Source organism: Sylvia atricapilla, chromosome 14 (assembly GCF_009819655.1).
Source record: "Sylvia atricapilla isolate bSylAtr1 chromosome 14, bSylAtr1.pri, whole genome shotgun sequence".
NCBI lineage: Eukaryota > Metazoa > Chordata > Aves > Passeriformes > Sylviidae > Sylvia > Sylvia atricapilla.
Window position 1 is genome coordinate 11,882,242 of NC_089153.1, and position 23,353 is coordinate 11,905,594.

General features: G+C 51.7%; 1 protein-coding gene across 1 annotated transcript in view; it reads right to left on the minus strand.

Annotated features, from left to right (window-relative positions):
- The window catches only part of FLT4 (fms related receptor tyrosine kinase 4), a 57,666-nt gene that overhangs the window by 29,304 nt on the left and 5,009 nt on the right, over positions 1-23,353 (minus strand). Inside the window, exons 2-3 of the mRNA XM_066329140.1 lie at positions 6,864-6,960; positions 814-1,085 (exon numbers count right to left, since the gene is read on the minus strand). Coding sequence (XP_066185237.1) covers positions 814-1,085; positions 6,864-6,960 — 369 coding nt within the window. The remainder of the gene's footprint in view (positions 1-813; positions 1,086-6,863; positions 6,961-23,353) is intronic.

The following is a 23,353-nucleotide window of genomic DNA, read 5'->3' on the forward strand; positions in this document are numbered from 1 at the left end:
GGCTTTGCCCTGGGACTTCTGAAAAATGCATCTTATATGTCATGACCTGCCTGGCTCATGACAACTGCACCAACTAATAAATGGGGGCGGAAAGAGAAATAGCTCAGCCAACTGTTTCCAGGGGACAGAGTTCATTTATCTTGCTGGAGCCTGCTGTGAGCAGTGGGGGAGATGATACAGGAGAAACCCCTGGGACACAGAGACGCTGAGTATTGGCCCTGCAGCCACTCCCTAAGTTGAGGTTCCAGCCCCAAGCCTGGTGAACATACCTGCTCTGACAAAATACACCTCATAACCCTGCTTGCATGGGTAGCCCCCGCACAGTGTGGAGAGGAGCATCTGGATCTGTCACTATGGAGCAGCTCAGGCCAGCAGGTCTGGGAACAGATTGCACATGGAGTGTTTGTAGCACTCATCCTCTCCCTCTCAGTCTCAGCTTTATGAAACACTATCACCTTTGGCCACCAGCATCTCAGGGAGCCCCCAGCTGCCCAGAAGATAATTCCTGTGCATTTTTAAGTGGTGGAGCATCTCTGAGGCCAGGCTCTCACTCCTTGAATTCCTGCATTCCAGCCTGGCTGGAGTGATGCCCCTGGGATGGGACATAATTGAATCCCAGGCACTGCTGCCATGGGCGGATATTGGTCCCCCGCACTTCCAGAGAATCAGACTTTGGCCCCCTCCCCGAGGCTGCAGCAGCCACACTCTGCCCTGGGAGGCACATTGAGATGTTTAATCTTTCAGATATTATGCTGGTGCATTGGCTGCCCTGAGGCCCTCAGCCTTCAGGTGCACACCACCGGCAGCTCTTACCTCTCACAAACACGTAGGTGCCGACTGCTGTGGTGCCCTCGATTTTGGCATCAATGTATTTGTAGTAGCAGCGGTAGTAGCCTGTGTCGTTGGCCTGCGCCTCCGTCAGCACCAGCACTTTGCAGTACGGCTTTGTGCCGGTCCCCTCGCAGTCCTTCTCCTGGATTGCTCGGCCACTGCTGGGGGCAGCTGAGGCCACCAACTCAGTCTCCTCCTTCCCAGCAGGATCCACCTTGCCCCCTGGCCACGACCACTCCAAAGGGTGCTGGCCCCTAGACATGAGAAAAAAGCAGTGTTAGCTTTGGGCTGGGCTTGGTGAACATGGTGGTGGTTTTATTGCTCTGTGTGACTCTGTGCACACCTGCATGTGGCCCAGCCAGCCACCAGTCTGGGATTGAGGCATGGAGGAATGGCCATCCTCCAAGGCGAAAAACAGACACAAGGAAGGGGCAACCAGATTCCTTAAGTGCTGGGTAAGCAAAGGCTCATCCCCTTCCCCAGTACACCTCTCTGGTCATGCTAAGCTGTAAGATATCAGCCCACTCACAAGCAGGCCCCTCTGTCCCATGGCACTGTCCTACTGAATGCCAGGACAGGGAAACACAGAGGGCCCTGAGGGAAAGGTTCCATTTATTTTCAGTTCTCTCTCATTATTAAAAGGGTCCAGAGCTATTAGGGAAACACATGGATGTGATGATTTCCCTTGGCTCAGTGTTGCTGCTGGCTGTGGCTCATTGTGTGATGAATGGAGTGGGAAGAAGAATGGGGGAAGGAGAGCAGACTGGAAAGAAAGCGAGAAAGAGAAAAGCAGGAGGGAGTCAGGGATAAAAGACAGCAAGGGGAAAACAAGAGGAGGCTCAGCTGACTGCCTTCTGGCCAGCTGCCAGCTGTTTCCTTCCCCATTGCTGTAGGAGGGGGTTCCCCTTGCTCTGCAGGTCACCCTGCAGACCCTCAAAACTCCAGCTGGCCTGGGGCTGCCGCCCCTTCCCACCTCTGCAGAGAGCAAGACTGATCTGCAGACACCTCTCTGATGGCATGACCACAAAGCCTGTTCACCAGCAGCCCAAAGACAGACAGGAAAGTCCAGGAACTCAAGAAACCCCCAGACAGAACGTGCACGTGTGTATTTATATATAGCTGAGGATCTCCAGAGCGGGAGCTTGCATGTGCACACACGTGCCACCGTAGCTTCTTATAACTGCACTTGTTTACTACAAACAAAACAAGCTTTTATTCCACACTGGAAGTTTCCTTCTGTGAAATCAGAGCCCCTTTCAGAGGAAGGCCTAGTCCCACTTGAAAATTTGCCAAATAGCTGAAAGTCACTTAAGTATGTGCAGAAAAAGAGAAACGGGGAAAAAAAGAAGCCATCGTAAGAGACAGCTGTGGGGTAAAAATGGCCTTTTGTCAGCACCATTGGCTCTACGAGGGGAAACTGGGTTCATCTATTATGCAAGTTGGGAATAGACATGTTGGCACATGCAGCTCCTCTGCCTGGGCAACTCCATGGGCAGATGCTTTTAAGCACAAGCAGACTATGACCATCACCAGACAGCAAGGGACAGTGAGGAGGAAGCAAGATAAGGTGCCATTGGAAGGCACAATGGCTCAGACACAACGAGGACAGGATTTCTGTCCAAGCATGGGGGAAAAGACCTGCCCCTTTGTGTTTGTCTTCAGCAGCTGATTTATCTTCCTGCAGGCTTTGCTCTCTTCCAGCTCGCAGCAGATGAGTTTGGAGAGAGTGTGCTGCACTCTTCCCATGTCGCCAAGCACAGGGGCTCTGGAGGCAGTGATGAGCCCTTGGGGACATACACACAACCCTTCTTACCCAGCTCAAACTTCTGCTTTCACTAAAAACACCATCAGTGCCTGAGGCAGGACTGTAAGTGCAGCTCTAGCAGCTTGTGTTCATGAAGCACAGGCAAGCTTCTCCCAAGTACCAGAGTCTCATGAACACTTCAATAAAACTAAGAACTGAATTTTGAGGTTTTCCTATCCTATTCATGCACATGGAAAATAACAGTGAGACTGATCACTAAACCAGGAACACCTGGTGGCCTCTGCCATAGGTGTTGCTGCTGTGTCCACAGCCCCACTGCACTGGCACAGACCATGGGGCTGCCTCTGTTTTCAGCCCAGAGCTGAGAGCTTTGGACCAGGCATTTTTGGCACTCCACTTGGAGGAGGGTAATTGTAAAAGTCTCCAGCGTTTCCGCTTTCTGTTTGTTTACCTACTGAGATTTTCACACATTATCAGATCCAGTTGTTTCATCAACCATCAAGGCCTGCAGTAGCTGAGTGACACGTATTTATACAAACATGGATGGGCCAGTGCACACAGACATGCCAACCAGCCCGTGGGCAGCTCAACCCAGGCATTCCTTTCAGACGTGCTTTCATTTCCTTTCGTATGTCCACAGGCCTGGTGGGGACACAGAAGGTGTGGGCATTACTGTGAGTCCAAGCTAGTGTCACTGGTATGTTAAGAGGACCAGAAGAAGGCAGGAATGAGGGCAGGTCAGGCTCACGTGGATTTATTTCTGAGTCTACCCAAGCAGCAGTTTTGGATAGTTTCTTCTCTCCTATCTGTCACCTTCTAAGATTTATTCCCAAGTTGTTTTCTTTCAGCTCAGTGATAATGTGCCTCCTGGCGATGGAGCCTGCCAGTGCCAGCTGGAAAAAAATGCACTGTAGTCTTCTCCACAACTGTTTTCCTCAATCTTTTTAGGACGGATGCTCTTCAAGGGAGATGTTGCAATTGGCACCCCTCTTCTGCAATCCTCTTTGAAACTCCCATGTGTGGAATGATAGGCAAAGCTGGTTGTGGCTTAGCTGGGATAAACCATATTCCCCTCAGCACCATGGAGGATGTTCACAGCAGCCACACATGCAGGAGAGAGCAGCAAGTGTTGTGTGTTCTTGGACACCGCTCTGGAGCAGTGGTTGTGGAGCTTCACATTATCCTCACACTCCTTCAGCCCTGCCACAGTGCTCATTTCCTCCATGGGAGCCAAGAGGGCTCTGGGGTCAAATATTTCCTCTCTGCCACAGACAGGTTTGCGCATCTGCAAGTCAGCCTGGTAACAGGTCACTGGGAAGCAAAGGACATTCTTGCACTTCTTTTTCTTGGTTTGCTCCCCAGCTCTGTGCCCAGCACCTGCAGGATGGGATGGGATGGGATGGGATGGGATGGGATGGGATGGGATGGGATGGGATGGGATGGGATGGGATGGGACGGGATGGGATGGAATGGAATGGCACAGCCAAGACCAAGTTGATCCCTCCAAAGGTTTCTGCTGTTGTGCAGCTGGCTCCTGTGGGATTTGCTCCAATCCTTATGAGTTGGAACAGCACAAGCTCCCTGCTTTCCCCCCATACAGGCTGCTGAGGGCATGAATGCAGAGATTCACAATATTCTTCCTTCCTTCTAGGAATGGGAGCTAATAAAAGCTGCACTGTCCATTTGGGCATCAGTCCCTTCCCCCTGATCTGCCACATGCTTGAATCAAAACATCCCTGGGGCTCTCAGCCAGCCCTGACACAACATCTATTTTGAGGAATGTTCATGCAGTGGTCCCCTGCTCTGTTTGGGCCTCTCAAGGGTGCCTTGTGCTGGGTGACAAGGGAACAGGACTGCATGTAATGGCATTTGCATAAGCAGAGCCCCAGCATCTGGTGGCTCCTTGTGTGTGTGTTGTGCCTTTGGGTACCTGTTAAGCATGCCCAGCTCCAGAAGCATTGCTTATCCCCTGGCCTGGCATGGACTCTGGTCACTGATGAGGCTTGGTGGGCTGTGGAGCAGGAGTAGGGCTGTAGAGCTGTGGATGTCTGAGATCCAGGCTGCTGCAAGGGAGCCTGAGAGCACAGTTGGCTGCAGGACTCTCACGCTCAGTGGGTGAAGCTTGAAAGGTCTCCAGGGAGTCTCACACGGGGGTTTTGAGCTCATCTTTCTGCTGAAGCACTGCTTCAAGCAAGCCTGTACTCCTGGCTCCAGGGCAGCTTGAAGAGCAGCCAGAGGACATTGTTCTCAAGGGAAGACCAGGGTCAAACTGAAGTCACCTCCAACACGATGCTCAGCAGGAAATCCCTGGATCCTGGATTTGGTTTTCTATTTGTTTCTGCCCTACCCTGCCCCACCACCCTCTCCTTTGCCTGTTCTCTTGGTGGTCTGCATGTTTTTCCCTTCAGCTCCCATTAACACAAGCCAGGTCTTCCCAGGGTGGGCCATGGTCCAGAGAAGGGGTTGGAGAAGCAGCTGGGTGTAATTAGAGATCCAGGGACCAGGAAAGATTTACTCTTCATTCAAATGAAGTAAGTGTCCCCCAGTCAAAGTCCTCTCCTCAAGACAAACAAACAGGACTGAGAGCTCAGAAGGAAAAGGGGAATGCTCTGAGCCATGCAGGAGATACTGAGACTTATCTATCTGCAGATGGTGTGAAGGACACTGCACAGCCTCAAGAAGCACAGCTGGGACAGCAGGATGCAGAGGCAAGGAGCAGCCAAAGAGCAATATGGGCAGAGGGTACGTGGGTTGTAGTGCTGTTTGCAGATGGTCCTCTGCTCTTCAGCTGGCCAGTTCAGTCTTTCACAGCTGCAGAAGACACTTTCTTTTACCACACCTCTAACTTCAGTATGCCCTTTAACTTTGGCTCAATCTATAGACAACAGTCTTGAAAGCACTTTCTGTGTCCCTTTCTGGGCCCCTGTTGAGTCTGCTCTGACTCTAAGCTCATTCAGAATATCCTCACTGAATCTCACCTCTTCCAAGGTTTTAATAGAGAGTGTCAGCTCCCACATCCCTCTGTGGAGAAAAGTACCACGGCAGAGCACTGGAATCCCAAACTCCCTTCTCTTCCTCTGTGCTCCTACAGTGGCTCTATGGGTGACCACAGCCCCCCACAGACAGTCATGGACAGACCTCTAGCACACACATTTCCTACATCTTGGCACACACGATGGCTCTTCAAGTCACTGGATGAAAATAAGCCCACAATCACTCAGCTTCCCAGACTGAGTGAAATCAGTTCAGCAATTAATACCAACAACCTTTCCTCTGTCCTTCTCCCTTGGTTATGAACTGATTCACAAAGGAAAAGCAATGCCATCTGTTCCAGGAAAAGTTAAATATGTTTGTGACAAGGCATGAACACAATGCCAGCCAAGTGTTTGCAGTAATTGCTCTGTGGTTATATATAACACTGAGAAACACCCATTTGAGGCCCATGCTGAATTTAGATCCCCATTGGACCCAGCACTCAGATCCCAAGCATGGATCTGTTTTCAGCTGCTGAAGGGAAACTCCAGGAAAATTGACCTTGGGCAATTCTCCCACTTGTTTATGGTTTGGGTTTTTTTGATTTTTTTTCTGCTTTCTGAGACAGGAGGCAGTCCAGAAAACATGCATAGCCAACTGTCCCAGCAGAGATAAATCAGTTCAGACACACCACCTTCTCAAAACCACAGTGTACAAAACAACCAGAGATTCTCCAGCTCCTCTCACAGTTATTCACCTGGCCAGGCTGGGGCTTCTTTTTGCCCACATATATAAAGGGAGAGCCTTAAATCCCATCTTCCTAGAAAAGCTGGAGGACTCTGATAGCCAGCACTAAATGCAGCCTTGCCTTCTCCCTTGGGCATTTCTCAGTGTCCCGAAAATGTCCCACTAGATTTAGAAACCAGAACTTCGATCTCAGTGGCTCCCATGAGGTGAGAATAAGTAACATCAGAGAAAGACAAGGAGAGTCAGGAAAACCAGTTTCCCTGAAGAGCTTACAACAAAGCTATCAAATCACACAGAATATTTCTCTATCTTTCTTCTCTGAAAGACTACAGGAGAAGTTATCATGGAATCCTCTGAGACATCTTTTGCTTCTTTTTCAATTAATTAGATGAATTCACACTTGGGAGATGTGGAAGATTTGTAGTCAAACATGCTAATTTGCAGGAGTACTGCAGCCAACAAGTCCCTAGTGGGCTCTCCTTGCCTGGCCCTCCAACACTCACCATGTAAGAGTAGTCTAGACAGAGCCTCACTTGCTGATGCCTACCTGCAGGTGATGGTCAGTGTGTCCTTGGCGTTGATGACGTGCTCCTCCTCGGTGATGCTCAGAGTAGGAGGGGTCATAGAATAGCTGCTCACCAGATCTGTGGAGAGAAAGGAGAGAGGGGATGATGCAGAGATCCACAAGCCTGGGCCCAGTGCTGTGGGCAGCAGCTATCCTGGTGCCATGAGTCCTGAGAGGGGCAAAGGTTCTTCAAGGGAACATCTCCTTGGGGTCTGCTCCTACAAAGTAGTTAATGTTGGCTCAGTGGGACACAAGAGATTTGTCTGCAGCCCTCCTGGCTCCAGTGAGAAACTCTTCAGCTCTTGGGCCAGGGCCAGACAGCCCCTGGGCTCTGACAGACAGCCTAGCACAGATGAGGGCCAGAAAAAGAATGGAAGACCAGAAATTAGGGAATTCAACTGTGGCCATTCCTCACCAGGTGAATGATATTGGGCTTGCTTTGACTAGGGCTTTGAAATGATCCCCTCTGCTAACCAGAGGGAGTCTGGCAGGAGATTTTTCCATACACATGTAGCTTTCTGTAATCAGGGGGACAAATCAGGGATGCCCAAATACCACAAATGTGTTTGTATGGAGATGCTCTCCGGAGCCAAGAGGCATTCATGGAATGCCCTTGTCCTGTGGCACACTCTCAGGTACAGTCACCTGATTAGGACCAACTTTTGTGAATTGCAGCAGCCCCCTTCCCTGTACCACCAGACAGGCATTCCAGGAGTGAAATTATCCAGGCTCAGGGACAGGCAGTTAAACATTATCAGGCTCTTCTTCCAGCTTTTTTCAAGGAGAGTCTCACTTTTTTGTGTGTTTGCATCTCTGGCATGCCAGACATGCACCCTAAGTGAGCTCCTCATGGACAAAACATCTCGAAGTACCGGTTACCTTCAGAGACTACTGTTGTTTTTCATCAGCACAGTGTTGCTGACTGTCATTGCTTCATGATCTTTATCTTAAAACTCTAGCTTCTGGAGATGTGAGATAATTCAAAAGAAGTCTCGTTGACTGCAAAAACAAGCAAACTAGCCAGAAATAGAGAGGGGGGAAAATGTTATGGAATGTGAAGCTGTGACTCAGGTAGGTGCTAAATGCCAAGGAAGAAAAGAATGCAAAAATATGCTGCTAGCTTGACTTTCTACAAAAACATGAGTTTTTTTGCAACTGTGTTCTGTGTATGTCTGTTTCCTTCCCTCGCAACATTCAAACCCAGGTATCAGAGAGATCTGGCAGGGTTGGAGAGGTCTCAAGGATGTGGCATTTCCACGTGTTTCACAAGCAGCTGTAACAGCTTTCCTCCAAAACTGTGACCTGAGGACTACAGGTCGAGAGCCTCAGGATGAGAGGAAATGGTCTTAGGTTGCGCCAGAGGAGGTTAACATTGGATATTGGGAAAAATTTCTACACTGAATAGGTTGTCAGGCATTGGAACAGGCTTCTCAGGGTAGTGGTAGAGCCACCATCCCTGGAAGTGTTCAAAAGACCTGTGGATGTGGCACTTGGGGACATGATTTAGTGGCGAACGTGGTCGTGCCGAGTTAATGTCTGGACTCGATGATCTTAGAAGTCTTTTCCAACCCTAATCATCCGGTGATTCTAGGAATGTTTCTGCATGAGGAACCCTGACCCAGGAGACAACCAATGTCCAGACACAGGGGTGGCGCAGGGATGCAGGCTGGTGGAGAAGCCACAGTGCCCAGGGCCCCCCTCAGGGACAGGCGGCTGAGGGGACACGGCGCTGAGGGACGTGCGGAGCGGCACCGCCAGCGCTGCCAGGCCCGGGCTGCCGGCCTCCTTCTCCCCAATTGTTCTCCGCTTCCTTCCCGCCGGCGCACGGCTCTGAGGTGGTGTCCCCACGGCTGCCCCCATGGCAACAGCCGGGTGACAGCCGTGTCCCCGCTCCCCGCCATGTCCCCGCCATGTCCCGCCTCCCCACATGAAGGAGCGTCAGCCCCGGGGCAGGCCGGGCCCACCTCCTGTGTGCGTGTCCCGCTGCCGCGGCCTGTCCCTCACACACCTCTCCCTCAACACCAGCAGCAGCTATCACTTGTCACTCAGCACACTTGTCACTCAACACACGGCTCGGTGTCACTGTGGTCCCTGGGGCTGCGTGGTGCTTGGCCCCCATGGAGGACACCCCACCCTGCGCCTCCAACCTCCCCTTCCCCAAAGGAGGGGACGTCAGATGTCACAAAGAAAAAATGTGCCCTGGGGCTGTGAAAATAAATGACTGCATTTTTTGTGAAATCCCTTCGAAATGTAACAAGGTTTATTGAAAAAAATGAGACGGGGGAAGGAATCTGTCTGCTAAGCTGCGTTTCCTATTAATGCCGGACAGGCTTATCCCAGTGCAAACACTGCTCTCCAGATGGCCACAGCTTCCCTGTCCATCGTCCCAGGGAGCAGCCGGGGGTGCCTGCCACCCCCACAGCGCTCAGCCCAAAATGCAGAAGATAATGGCTTGCATGGGTCCAGCTGGGGACAGCAAACCCTCTCATCCTGTCTGTGCTCTGGGACAACAAGCAGAAAGGTAATCCCCAAAATACTAGCACAACCAGCTCCAGAGCTGGCTGTAAGAGGCACTGAATTAGGTCTTAAAACTGGCATGGGCCCTCTGCTTGAAGCACCAAATAAGTGCCAAGGTGGCAGAAGTCTCTTGGCTAATGCTGTGTCCCACCACTGTGGCTGGGGGGAGCAGGAGTGCGGCAGAAAGAACCCCCTGCCTCCCTTCACGTGCTGCCTGGTGACCTGTTAGCAAACAACACCAGGGGGTGGGGGGGAAGAAAGGAAAAGTACGATCTGTGCAGGTTGGGGCTGTGGGATTCCTGCAGATGCATCCTGTCCGTGGCCCTCCGTGAGTACAACAGGAAAAGGAACCACTGCTCACTCCGAAAGCACTGTGGCGCGGGGCTGGGGACACTCCTGCTGCTGGCAGCACTGCTGGGCCAGCTCTTGTGGCCATCCAGCCTCTCCACCGGCCCTCGCTTGCTGGGCACTTCGAGGACTCCCTGCACTGGCTCGCACTGGGGACCCACTACTCATGCTGATACTCCACACTAGGCCTGGCATCTTGGGATGCTGATGCCCAGAGCTACCCATGGCATCCAGGACAACCAAAGGGATGCACAGACCCATTCCCAGCCTGCAAAATCATCTTCAAAGCCATCAGCTTTCCCTGCAAAAATTCTCTATCACTCTGTGCTTGCCAGATGGATCCACCCCATTGCTGGCCTTGCCCTTTCCCTCCCTGAGGGAGCATCTGCCCTGCCATGGCTCTCTCCTGTGTTTCACTTTCCCCAGCAGTGAACTTGGTGCTGGGTTTGGCCATTAAATCTCTGCTAACCGACACACAGATGGTTTGTGTCTCTGGCAAATCCCAGGGTGCGAGGGAGATGTCTCCAGAGTATGGAGTGTCTCCTCTCCTCTGAGTCCCTCCTTCCCCACCTCCAACCCCTGTGATGCTTTATCTCCTCAGCCCTCCAAACAGCTCCTGCTTTCTTCTGCACACTCAATTGTGCCCTTGCACAGGGAGAGCATTAATGTAATTAAAAAGGCATGCAGCAGCTCTGGCTTTGTTTTTTCAAGATGGTTGCAGCTTTTTTCAAGCAAGTTGGCAGCAGGATATTAAAATAAACAGAGGGGGATTGATGGGATGTGGCGAGAGGAAGCAGGATCCCACAGCCAGTCACACCTTGTCTATTTCCAGAGAAGCACGTTTCCCAGCAGTTTTCCTTGCCTTGATCTTGCAGCTCATGGCTCTGAAAGGGACCAGGCTGCACTGAGGGCCTTCTCTTTATCGCTGGCAGCTGCTTCATTTTCAGGCCCCTCTACCTCTTTCTGCTCCCTGACACCACTCCTGCTCTCAGTTGCATCCTGCATCCAGGGCTTTCCCTGCCTCGTGGGCAAGCCACGTTCACACTGTAAAGTGCTGTCCACCCCAGGGCATCTCTGCCTGACCTCATCTCTCCACCCCTGGGCATGTAGGAAAGGCCTGGTTTTGCCTTGCAATGGCTGCAGATGCTAAATCTCTGCAGAGCAGCATCAGAGCCAGCACTGCCACAGCATGCTTTGGGAACAGGGCAAAGGTTGTGTGTGGGACAAGGTGTAGCATGGTGTGGTACAGTGTGGCACAACACAGCTCCTGCTCTCCCTCCGTCTGCTTCCACTCACAGGAAGCCCTGCACCGGATCCTCCCCCAAGCCCCCACACACCACCTCAGCCCCTCTCTGCTTCCCCTTCCCTCCCTCTCTGCTGAGCTGGCCCTGCTGACTGATTAACGGGGCGCTTTTCCGGAGACGGATTTTGTTCACACTCTGTCCTTCTCACTGATTTCCTTCCCTTGGCACTGGGCTGGATTGCTCTGGTCGCAGCCATCACATGTCCCCAGCTAACCGGCCCAGCTCACACTCCTGCCACCACAGCTTGGGGTCCTGTGACAACAGCTACAAGATAACATGCACAAAGCAAAGCTGGTCCAGGTGAGGCCTGTCTCCCTGCACCTTGCATACTCAGCCCAGCTTGCCCACCCCAGGGCAAAAGATAGGCTGGAAGGGAAAAATGAGTGTCCTTTCCCTCAGCAAAGCTCCCCTGACCCTGCTATTGCCCCACCTCTGCTGCTGTCAGACAAAAATTCCCAGTCAATGAGCATCTGTCCAACGAAGCAATGCAGGAACTTAAGATTTGGATACTTTCTAAAAAAGAAAATTTTGTTTGCACCAGTCACTAAGTGAGCAAAGCTCTGCTCCTTTATGGCCAGCAATAAAATTCTGGTACCTTTCTGGCCAAGAAGGACTATTCAAAAGAGCAGCAGTAGCTGGGGTAGAGGGAGGAGAAGATTTGCTCTGCTCTTTCTGCAGACTTCTTCTCCTGCTTTCCAGAATGGATTTGTCTGAATTAGCAGCATTTTCTGGCAAAACTGCATCGGCCCCCCAGGAACTAACTCTGGTACCTCAGGTGCCATTTCCCCCCATGCTCCAGTTACAATTCTCCACCTGCTCTGTGCTGGTATAACTCACTGCCCTTGGAGTAGTGGCAGCTGGAGGACCTGTAGCTGCTCACAGACATGTGGGAAGTCCACGTGCCAGAGGCAGAGCCAGGCCGAATTCCCACCTACAGGGCTGAAGTTCCCCCATGGAGCGACTTGTTCTCATGCACGGGGCAAGAATCCAACTGTGGGCTGGAGCGGCAAAGCGTGAGTGTCACGTCACACAAGGAGCAGGCAGCTGGCAGAGCAGCAGGGGAAATTTGAAGTAGGGCTGTCAGCTCCTCCTCTTCCTCCTCCCAGTGCTCTCCAGCAGGGAGGAAGGCTTGTTTTGCAGAGAGGTGAGATATCACACGAGGCTGAGAAATAAACGTCAGGCTCCAGCCGATGTAGGGCTGAAACACCAGGTGCCTTTGTCTCCAGTCTCACAGTGGGCAGAGTGGGCCCCAAACCATGGTGGGAACTGACACCAAAATAGAGCAGATTGTGCCCAGCAGCCTGTGCCTGGGGACTGCCAGGACAGGGTGACAGCCACCCAGGCCCACAGAGAAGCTGGGAGGAAAACAGAAATGGAAACAGGCTAATGAGCAAGCAATGAACAAATGAAAAAAGATAACAGAAAACTGAACATCACTCCCAAACTATGCATGTACACAGGGAAGAACAGAGCAGACCCCTTCTTTTACAGGTTCATGGAAGATGTTCCTTGTCCCATAACTCAGGGTTGACCCTCAGTTCAGACCTGCCTCAGGAGGGTGAAATGGGGGCTGTGCTTCTCAGTGCAGGATCAGCCCCTCTGATCCTGGTGTTGTGCTGCAGCAGCATCACAGTCCCAGCCACACAACTGAACCCACACACCAGAGGCTCACTCAGGCCCTGGGCAGCACCTTTCCCCTTCTCATGGTGGGCAGTGCCAATGGCAAGACATTGGTCCTTTGGTGTACAAATTTTCATCCGTGGACCTCAAAGCCCTGAAACAACACCAAATCAAAGTGGAGCAGATTTGTATCCTCACCAGTTTGTGAGGACATTCCAGAGCATCAGATGTTCCATTGCTTCAATTAGGACATGTGTCCTTTCTCAGGGGACAGCAAGGAAAAATAATTATAGAAACTCAGTCAATACAAACACAGAGGTGGCTATCATTATTGGGTGTCTGATCCTTCCTGTCCACCACCAGAAGTGTGAGACATCATCTTTGCCCCAAAACACCTGTGGGCAAGTTGATGTGTAGACACAGGAGCCCCCTGAGCAGGAACCAACAGGAGAGCTGAGGAAGGGGCCACCAGAAGACCACCAGAGCTGGTGGAAATGCTTTTCTTTTGGCACCAGACTCAGAGATACCCTAAGCATCCTGGGTCTGCAGCAATGCCAGGTGAGGAGGAAGGACAGCTGTCCAAACAGACAGGGCATTTGGGGACTGAAGGAACAGGGCTCTCCTCCAGCTCAGCACCCCTAACCAGGGGAGACTCAGCCAAAGCATCACCCTGCCTGGCAGCCAAGTAGGGAGTGGGATGAGCAGAGACATAAGCAGCACGTTACATGACATCAGCATGGTCACAACACAAGGAGAAGCCACAGCCAGAGCAGCAGCACCCTGAGGCTGGGCATTCCACCCTGCTTCCCCAGCCCTTGGCACGCCACAGCTGCACATCCAGTGCTGTGGCTCAGCCCCGACAGGACTCAGTCTGAGAAGCTGCTTGGCCTCAGAGCATGCACCCCAACATGTCTCATCAGCCTCTCATGGCTGATAAACTTTAATTAATTGGTTCTTTTCTGGTTTCTAATAACCACCTGCACTGATGGGTAATGAGAAAAAAAATAAATAAAAAAAGCCACAAGCTCTCTGGACTCCTTCAACATTTCGTCATCCAAGCTGGGTGTCCATCAGGGAAGAGAAACAGAGCAGCTCAAAAGCAGAAGCCACTTTCAAGAGAGGTTTGCTGTCCTGAGGAGCAAAGTTACTCGTGTATATCCCGGTCCCTTGGTGCCTTCAGGCAGGGATTTATAACAGGGTATTTCCTCGCCAGCTGCCCTGGGCAGCAAAGCACGGCTACACCCAACGCCTGACCATGTTCTCACCTGTTTTTGGGACTCGGCTCTGCCCCAGGGTCCTGCCACCACGTCATCCCAAAGCATCCCAAAGCGGGGTCAGCGAGCTCCTGTCTGGGAGTGTTTATCTGTCTGCCGTTCTCCCTTGGCAGGAAGCACTATCTCACCATCGCCCTGCTCGCTGCAGCCCGGTTTCCTGCTCCATCCTGCCAGGTTTACCCTGCTTTTTCCTCCTCCCCTCCCCCTGCCCCACGGCTGTCAGGCCATGTTTGCATTTCTGTCTCCTGCCGTCTTTCCTCTCCCTACCCGTGCCCCCCCGCGCTCGCTCCCTGCTCCATCCTCCCCGAGAGGCTCCGTCCTGAGCCAAAGTTAGCCTGTGTCAGGTAGCCACATGTCCGGCCGGGGGCAGCGGGTCAGCCGGGGCCACCCTGCAGACCTCCTCCAGGATCTCTGCTGTCAGCAGCCTCCCCGGGCCCCAGGGGAGCGCCTGTTCGCTGCCCTCGCTCCAGCGAGGGATGCTCCGGCACATCAGAGGGCTGGTTTCCCCTCGGTGGCCGCCGGCCCACCCTTTCTGCTACGGGCCAGGGCTGGCCAGACGCTGCTTTGTTTGGTCCTCCATTCCCTGGATCGCTCCGCGTTTGTTGGCTGCCTGCTCCTGCCCTGAGAATCCTTTTCCTGCCTTTGAGATAGAGGATGCTCGAGCCATCTGTGTGTTTTATTTCCTTGTAGAAACTAACAAGCCAAGGATTGCTTCCTCTCGCTGACATTTCAGAGGGCAGCTCCAGCTCAGCGGGATGCGCAGGGAGGGGAGGGGGAGCCCAGCGCCTTCAGACAGTAACAGGACCTATTCTGTCCACAAGATTCACTCCCTAAGGGGCAGAAATCCTCAGACTTTCCCAAATGCCTCTGGCAGCTCCCGTTCTGCCACCGCCGTGGCTCTGCAGGAGTCCTGGGCGAGCCACCCTGTTTAGCATACATAACCACACCTCTTCCAGTGGCCCCTATTAACTGCACGGCTAAACCCTTGAAAAACTCAATTAAAATTATCCTCCCACATCTTAAGGACCGTCAGGTTGCTTCTCTTCCTGTTTTAATTTACGTCTTTGAAAATCTTGCCCTGCTCACCTTGTCTGCTCCAGCAGGGTGTGATTAACGTGGTGCAGGAGCAGAGGCATCGGATGGCTTTAGGGGACTGATATCAGCAACTAACACCGTTCATTACATCCCTACTTGAAAGGATGCAAAGGATAGTCCCAGCTTGTGTGAAATGAGTGTCTCTCTAAGACCACTACTTGGCATAAGGTATTGCCAGCACAAATGCATGGCCAGGATGGGCTAGGGACATCCCCCTGTGGGCCCTGGGGATCTCTGGGCAATTGTCTTGGGAAAGGCTTGTACTGCTGCTCCCTCCAGTTCATCTATTTGGGATTGCTCAGGAGATGCCTTACCACAGCAGGATTCGGAGGTTAATTCTACCCCATAACTATCCAGGTGTAACCCCAGGGGCTTTGTTGGGCTGAGGCAGTTGTGGGTACAAACCACATGGGACCCTAAGGACACATTTTTGGCCACTAAGAAGAAATGTCAGCCCATCAGTGATTGATGGAAATGATGGAATAAAATTACAATCCACTGCTTCTTACACCATACCTGACGAAGTTACGGGGCAGACCAACTACCTCTTCATGCAATTCAGTTAAATTGTGCCCTTTTCCACTGTGGGATACCCACAGAGAGATTCCCAAAGAGAGGTAAGCTCGCAGAAGACAAGTGACTACCAGCTCTTGCACATTATGATCCAGGTGAGACATTTAGGTCCAGGAGTCTCTAAACCACCCACTGCCATAACACAGTGGATACTTCCAGGACCTCCTGTCCATGCCAGGGCATCACCCCCTTTCCCAGAGCTCCAGCTGCCCATGCTGAGGCTGCTGGCAGTCAAGGCAAAGCCAAGACCAGTTTCAGCACCTGGGCAGAGGCTTCTGCCCACAGTACCTGGACTTTGCTGCATGAACACAGAGGAAGGGAAAAACCTAAAAAACAGTGGAGAGAGACCCTCAGATGCAACATCATCAATTATAGCTCCATCATGAGCCATTTCCAGAAGCTCAGGTGAACTCCTGCTGAAGCAAACTGCAGGTGTGTTGTTGGGGAAGATGGAGTTTAAGCCACGTGAGGCCTCAGCATCCAACTCTCACTGGGAGATGAGTAGGCAGAGGCAGCTGACCGGGAAGTCAGACGGAGCCCAAGGGTCGGCACTGAGCATGGAGAGAAAAGAGCAGTAGCATTTGGAAAGAAAAAAACAAGTCACAGGTTTGCTTTTTCCTTGATGTGTGTGGGCTTAATTGCTGGCCTTCAAAGTTTAACTCTTCCCAAGACTATTTGCTTATGGACAGACTGAGCAGGACAATGAAAAAACCCTGAATGCCACTCAGGGCAGGTTTCCCCCATGTAAGCAAAGCCTGGGGTGCCCTGCCTGCCTCCTGCCCAGCCTGCTGTGCCAAACTGACTGTGCTGGGCTTTTTCAGAGGTCTGCAAGCCCTGCAGCTGCGCTGGGAGACAATGTACCAAATGGAAAAGACCTGCTCCTCCATCTTCATGTCCCTGGAGCCTGCATCCAGATGTTTGCTACTTAGCTGTGATCTGAAATCAACTCAGAGCCCTCAAAACAAACAGCTGCCTTGGAGCTGGCAGTGCCTGTTCTCTGCAGCACAACTCACCTTCAAGTTGATCTCCAGCTGCGGGGTGCAAGAGAAGCTGATTGATAAACAGGGTAAGTGGGGAAAAAATAGTTTTGCAATTAGATTATTATCTTGGCCTTGTAAAACCTGCATTCAACTCCCCATCTGCTCTAGGCTCCCTGGAAGGCTGTCATACAGCTTCCGTGTACCTCCATCCCTGCCTGAGCCACAGAGGGAAGGGCAGCAGAAACTGGGATCCTCTGGCTTGGAAAAATGTATACTGGTGCAAGAAAGAAGGAATCCTTATTCCTTCTAATTAGAGGTACACAGGGAACAAAGAAAATTAATTTAGCCCAGAGTCAATGCAACATGAAAAAGCTACATTAGATGAGGACGGGTGCCGAAAGTAGGAAGCACAAGTGAAATGCAGGAGGAATTTAAACTTCCTGATTATCAAAGAGGGAGCTTCAAGCGCTGAGTATAATCTAAAAATAATAATAATAAAGCAAAGGGAAGAGTGATTAGGGGCATAGGGAGAGCTGCTGTCTGGGGAGCACGAGCCTTCCTCCCTGCGCAGTCTCTCCGTGCACACCTGCACGTGCACACATGAGCATTGGCACGACCCTGGGTGGAGTGGGCATGAGGGGAGCCAGGAAGATCACAGGCACACACTCTTCAAAGGAGAATTAGTCATCAGAGGTAGCGGCAGAGGAAGGAAGGCTCAGGTACGAGGTCAGACACAAGCAGTGAGGGCTGATGGAGGAGTTCTGAGCGCTCGCTGCAGATCTAAGAGCCCTCGGTGCGAGCAGGACGGGAGGTGGGATCCCTGAGGTAAATGCACCTACAGCATGTAGGAGATAAGAAATTTCAACCCTCCGCTGCGCAGCTCAGCTTGGCTTTCTGCCATTCCTTAAAGCAGCCAGAGCAGCCCAAACCCAGAGCCTTCCCTGATGTGGTTAATGAAATCTTACTCTGTTCTCTGCAGAATCCCCAGGAGGGATGGGCTCTAAAGAGCACAGCAAAGCTCTCCCCTCACACAGGACTTTTCTGGGCTGCACCTCAGCCCTGCGTCAGTGATCCCATCTGCTCCCTGCTGGGCAAAGAGGCTTGAAGATGCAGAGAATCAGGGCAGTGGAAGGAAGTCTGGCCCTGTGGGGCTGTCCAGGGCATTGATGGCAAATTACAGATGCACACGCTCTCAGTTTCTCTTGGCACAGAGCTGTGACCACAAGCCAGGACCCACTGCAGCAGGAGATGATAATCATCATCTCTGAGAGCCAAAGTGTATTGGGGCATTCGCGTCACTTGAGATTAGCTGGCTGTTTAACATCTGCACAGATTGCTCTCTCCACCTCCATATAACATCCCTCATGCAGCTATGAAACTAATTTAATTCCCTTCCAAGAAAGGCTGAGTTGGAAATGTCACACTTTGTATATCACAGCACAATTCCTACAATGAAACGCCCAGCCTAAATGGCGGTATAGGACTCTGGTGCTATTTGAAGTCCAATAACCTAAACCTCCTCCTTCTGCTTTTTAAAAATAGCTTACGACAGGGTGACCAAGTTCCATAAACACGCAGTTACTCTCTGTTAGTGCGCAGAGGCTGACTGTTGTTTTCCTGCTCCAAGGTGCTTCCCTTGCCACGCAGAGCAGTGGGAAGAGCACGCAAGCGGACGAGATGGGAAGGAAGCGTTTACACATGCTAATGACTTCCAGCCAAGGAGCACAAGTACCAACAGGGAAACGGTGCTAGAGAAACAACACGCCACTTCCTTGGCTCTCCCTATTTGGTCACCATGAGGTACTTGATGCTCAGAGCTGAGGGGCAAGGTTGATGATGGCTTCTCCAGCCCCCTGGGAATTCAAGGTATGGATGAAAGAAAGACACTTTTGCTTGGTCCACAAATCCAGGAGAAGCCATTTGGGAGTAGGGGTGTTTTGGCACCATACCCGACCAAAGGGGCCAGGACAGACACAAGCCCTTCCCCACTCCCAGAAATGTGGATCTGAAGGCCAGAGTCCTTCCAAGTGCCATTCAGATTCATTTAATCATACACATCTCTCTTTGTGCCAGAACAGGTTTCCTAAGTTCATGTGGGGTCCTGTTTATTTTTCTTTTTTTTTTTTTTAATCACTATTGTATTAAGAAGTGTTTTTCTTTTGGCAAAGGTTACCATGGGGCCAACACTGCAGTCTCCTGCCTTCTATCACCACTAAAACCTCTCAGCCAGAGCTCAGCCCAGCCACGTCGCTTATCTTCGATGAAGGCAGGCTTGGATTTCCCCCTCCATATAAAAAATAGATCCCAGCACTCCCCCTCTCCCCAAGTGCATTCTTTCAAATGCCACCCACTCCTTGTTATTGATGGGAGGCTGGAGAGCCAGGGATTAACTGCCTCAGGCTGCATCAAGCTTTATTTGTCTAAGCAGCCAAGGGTGAGGAACAGCCATAAATATTGTGAATGTTGTGGAGAGGCAACACTGGGCAATGCAGGCACCTTGGCAGCAAGGATTGCATCTTGGGCTGGGCACAATCCTGGTGTAACTGACATCATTGGAAAGGTTCCTGCTTCCCTACAATACAAACTCCATCCTCGTGTTTAAACTGTGGACACCATGCTACACTCGGTGCAGCACTAAAAGTAGTCTTTTTAGCACAGGAGTAAGCAAACATGGTGAGGAAAATCCCACTTCAACACTGTCACCCAAGGGGACACATCCTGGGTCTGAGTCTGCTTGCCCAGAACAGGGCACTACAGGATATTCTGCAACTGCCCTTCCTTTGTACACTGGGATGTCACAGCACAGAGAGGAGATGAAAGACCAGGATATGCCCTGATCCCATCCCAGCATCAGCAGTACTGCCAGAGCCAGCACTTACAGCCCAGGATCTGCCAAGTCTGACAGTTTGGCAACAGCCAACAAACCCCATGAGGAGGCGTCAGGCTCAGATGCACACTTTGTTAACTAAATTGCTTTACAAGGCATCACCAGGTAACTCCTTTTGGAGCCAAGGCAGTTTCTTCCCCCATGCTTCATCCCAGCACAAGGACCATGCACTGCTTGCCCAGGGTGAGTGATCTTGGTGTGGATGAGTGCATCTCCCACGGGATCATCCCACTCTGCAGCTGGCTGCCACACTCCAGGACATGCTGTTAAACCTCTGCCCTTTGCTTCCTGAGGGCCAGGGACTGCAGTGTGGGGAAGGGATTGATGGCCACTCAGACCCAGTTATGCCCCTCTGGGGACTGTGCTCAGGCTGGGGAGGTGCAGGGTGTGAGTGATGGATTTCTGTGGGAGCTGGATGCAGTCACCTCTGCTGGGTGTGATTTCGCTTGCTGCCATCACTCTGAGCTGGCAGATTCCAAATCTGAGTATAAACCACCATTCGTGCCCAACCCTCCTGCCTCAGTAAATGTCAAGATTTACTGTCATTCATGGAAACTACTGGCTTGACCCGCACTTATGTCAGTATTTATTTTTTTAGGTCACTACATCTAACATCCATCTCAGTGGACACTTCAGAAATGGGGAAAACAAGTTAGAGATGTAGAGCTAAGTCTGGAGCTGAACCTCACTGTCAGCTCACACATGTGTCTGTGTAGACACATACATGGTGCCCCAAATCAATTTGGGAAATTAGTGGAGGGATTTCCAGCCTCTGCTACACAGCCCTGTGCTTTTTTGTAGAATAAATAAAACTAACAAACCTTTTACAGATTTCTCTGCTACATGGAGAGCTCAAGTGCCTCTGTAACTCAGAAGGATGATGGAGGACCCCAAAACCCTCCATGGGTCTCCTGAGGCTTGTGAAGGTGCAGACAGACCTTCATAAACCTGTGGAGCCACTGCCCAGCTCAGGGCACCTCGCTGTGCCCTGCAAGGTCTGCCAAGCCTCAACTTGCCCTGCCAGCAGCTGGAACAGAGAACCCACTGCAGGATGGGGAAGGACCCAGAGAGGAAGGGGACAGTGACCTGGGGGAGGCCTGGGTGCCAGGGTGCTGCTCAGTGGCTACAACCAGCTGCTCAGCAAAGCCACCGTGAGCTTGCAAATTCTTTATAAACTTCCCACATGACACAATTACTCAGGGGCCAGATTCTGAACCTCTTCCTTCTCTCTTTACTCAGACCAAGCTCCACTGAAGTCACTGAGACATTGGCCTAAATACAACTGAAGGAGTTCAGGATTTGGCCCAGTAATAAAAACTTCCTTCCTTTGTCTACTGCTCACTCCACATGATCCTGCTGCCTCCCAGCCTCCTTCTGGCCTTGTCTCCCGAGGCTGGGGCCGTCAGTTGTTTTGATGTTGCTCTTTCATTTTACCCTCAGCCAGACCATGCCAGTCCCCACATGCAGCTGCGAGCTGCTGAGGTGGAGGGAGCTGGGATGTCCAGTAGGAAGAGGGGGGAACTGTGGGGTTTAATACAACCTGGCTGAAGTACAGAGGCAGTCTTGGGAACATGGATGCATGCAGACACCATGCAGGCTAAGAGCTGGCTCAGCTATCACCTCCTTCAACGCCTTCTTGAGGACAGGTTGGAGCATCTCCAAAAAAGCCTTTCTCCCCCCTGCTGAACATAGAGCAAATGCCTTGGGCTCTACACCAAACTTTTATGCGAGGGAATGGGTGAAATCACTCTTGCCCAGGAAAATGCAGCAGGAAGTTAACTCATCTCACTGAAATGACACATGCTAGAAAGTGACACCGTAAAAAACACATATAACTTTAAACAAATATCTTGCAAAATGAATTTTGCTGCTTTTTCTGCCTCAAAATAGCCAGGAGGATGCAAATCCCTGTCATCCCCCGAGGGTACCTCATCTTCAGCATGACCATCTGAAACATGTCCTGGGGTTTGGAGCAGGAGCTCCTGCTTCCTTCCCATGTCCCCCAGCCTTGCACACACCTGTGACACAGACAGAGCAGCAGAGGAACACACACAGACAGACACAGCAATTCCCTTTGCACCAGTCTCCCTGCCTGTGCTGTTTGGTGACAGAAAGCAAACACAAAAGGGATTTGAACTCAGCTGAAGTGAGAAGCATTTGGTTCTGAGGTACCACCATGGTTTCATGACCTAAACCTCAGTCTTGCGACTCATGGGTGCTCACATGGGTGACCTGGTCAGACGGTGGATGGCTCAGAGAGAACTGACACAACCCCTGTGAGTTCTTGCTGAGATTTTGCATCTTGCAGTGAGATTTTTAACATTCCTCAGCTAAGACTGAAACAGAGGTGCAGTTTGGAGTATGCAGCTCTAACCACCCTAGGGAACACAGAACTCTGAGCAGCAGAGGAATGGTGGTCTCAAGGTGCAAGGCTGTGGCACAGCCTTTGCACAGGTCTGGGAGCCCTGTGCCATCCAGCCTGGCTGAACCAGCTCACCACATCCTGCATCCCAATGCGAAACACAGCAATGCCAACCTGGCCATTCCACAGACTGAGAGTACAATGCCCTGGCCAGTGACAAGGGCTGCTTTGCTTAGGGCTTGCTCTTGAGTAAATACAGTCCTGCTGTACATTCTGCCCTTTTAAAGTACATTAATTGCCATGGAAACGATGCCGTTACTGGTATGGCATCAGCCTGGTGGCCTCTACAGATGCAAGGCAAAAATCAATGGATCCATTGACATACAAGCTGTGTTTCAGGACTTTTTGTGGGTTTGAGACTGGTCACCATGGGCACATACAGAAGAATGGCTCAGACACTAAGAAGATGCCATCTTCCATGAAGAGAAAGCCATGGACAATAAAACGTGGAGGAACAACTCCTTTGCTGCATTCATCTGCTTGAGCAGTGCACTCTTATATGGGATCTGCTCCCAGTACTGATGTGTGTGCTCAACTTGTGGCACTGGTCATCACTTCCAGCTCCTGCTGGATCATCCCAGTGCTGGCTGCTCTTCATATCCTCATTGCCAGTGAGTACAAAGCCTCACCTGGTCTCAGACCTTGGGTGGCTTTGCTCCATGCCTCCCCTCTGCCCATCCATGGCCCTTTCCACCAGCTCAGATACCTCACCAAAAAGAAGGAAAAAAAGCCAATATTACTGTAATGTATAGACACACACCATCACCTCTTAGTCTTGAAAGTCTTTTAAGTAGCACTGAGGGGGTTTGTACACAGAGCAGCGCAAAGGGAAAGGCTGCGAGTGCCCTTCCCTCCCTGCCTGGCCATCCCCCAGAACCCGGAGCAAAGGGCAGCCCTGGCTGTCCCCTCCCAGCCAGGGCAGTGCTGCCCTGTTCCCTGCCGTGCCGCCCATCATAAAGGGGTCCCTGAACTGTTATCAGGCAGTGACAGTTTCCGCCATCAGATTCCTCCTGTCCGTCAGGAAAGCTAAATAAGGAACATCGTTCAGGCGGCTGCAGGAAGAGGGGAAATGCAGGGACATCCGGCCCAGCTGCCAATTTTTCCTTTCCCATGAACCACCACTGACCTCCGCCAAGGGAGAACCTGGACACCCAGCCTGGCATTGGCACTGCTCCTCTTTGTTTAACCCTTCCTTGGGGGATACCCTGGTCCCCAGAGCCTGCTGAGCAGGTGGTCTCACCAGGGAGGGTGGTATGGCCAAGGTGGGATAGAACCTGGGCGCTGTGTCACTGTTGCTGGCACCGCAGACAAAGGTGGGCAGACTTGGTGCACTGGCTGGCATTTTCCCAGCCAGCTGGAGCCACAGCCAGGAGAAGGCTTAACCCCTCCACACCTGCACATGGGTGGGCAGCTACACCTAACACATAGACAACAGGTCCCAAAAACATCAGT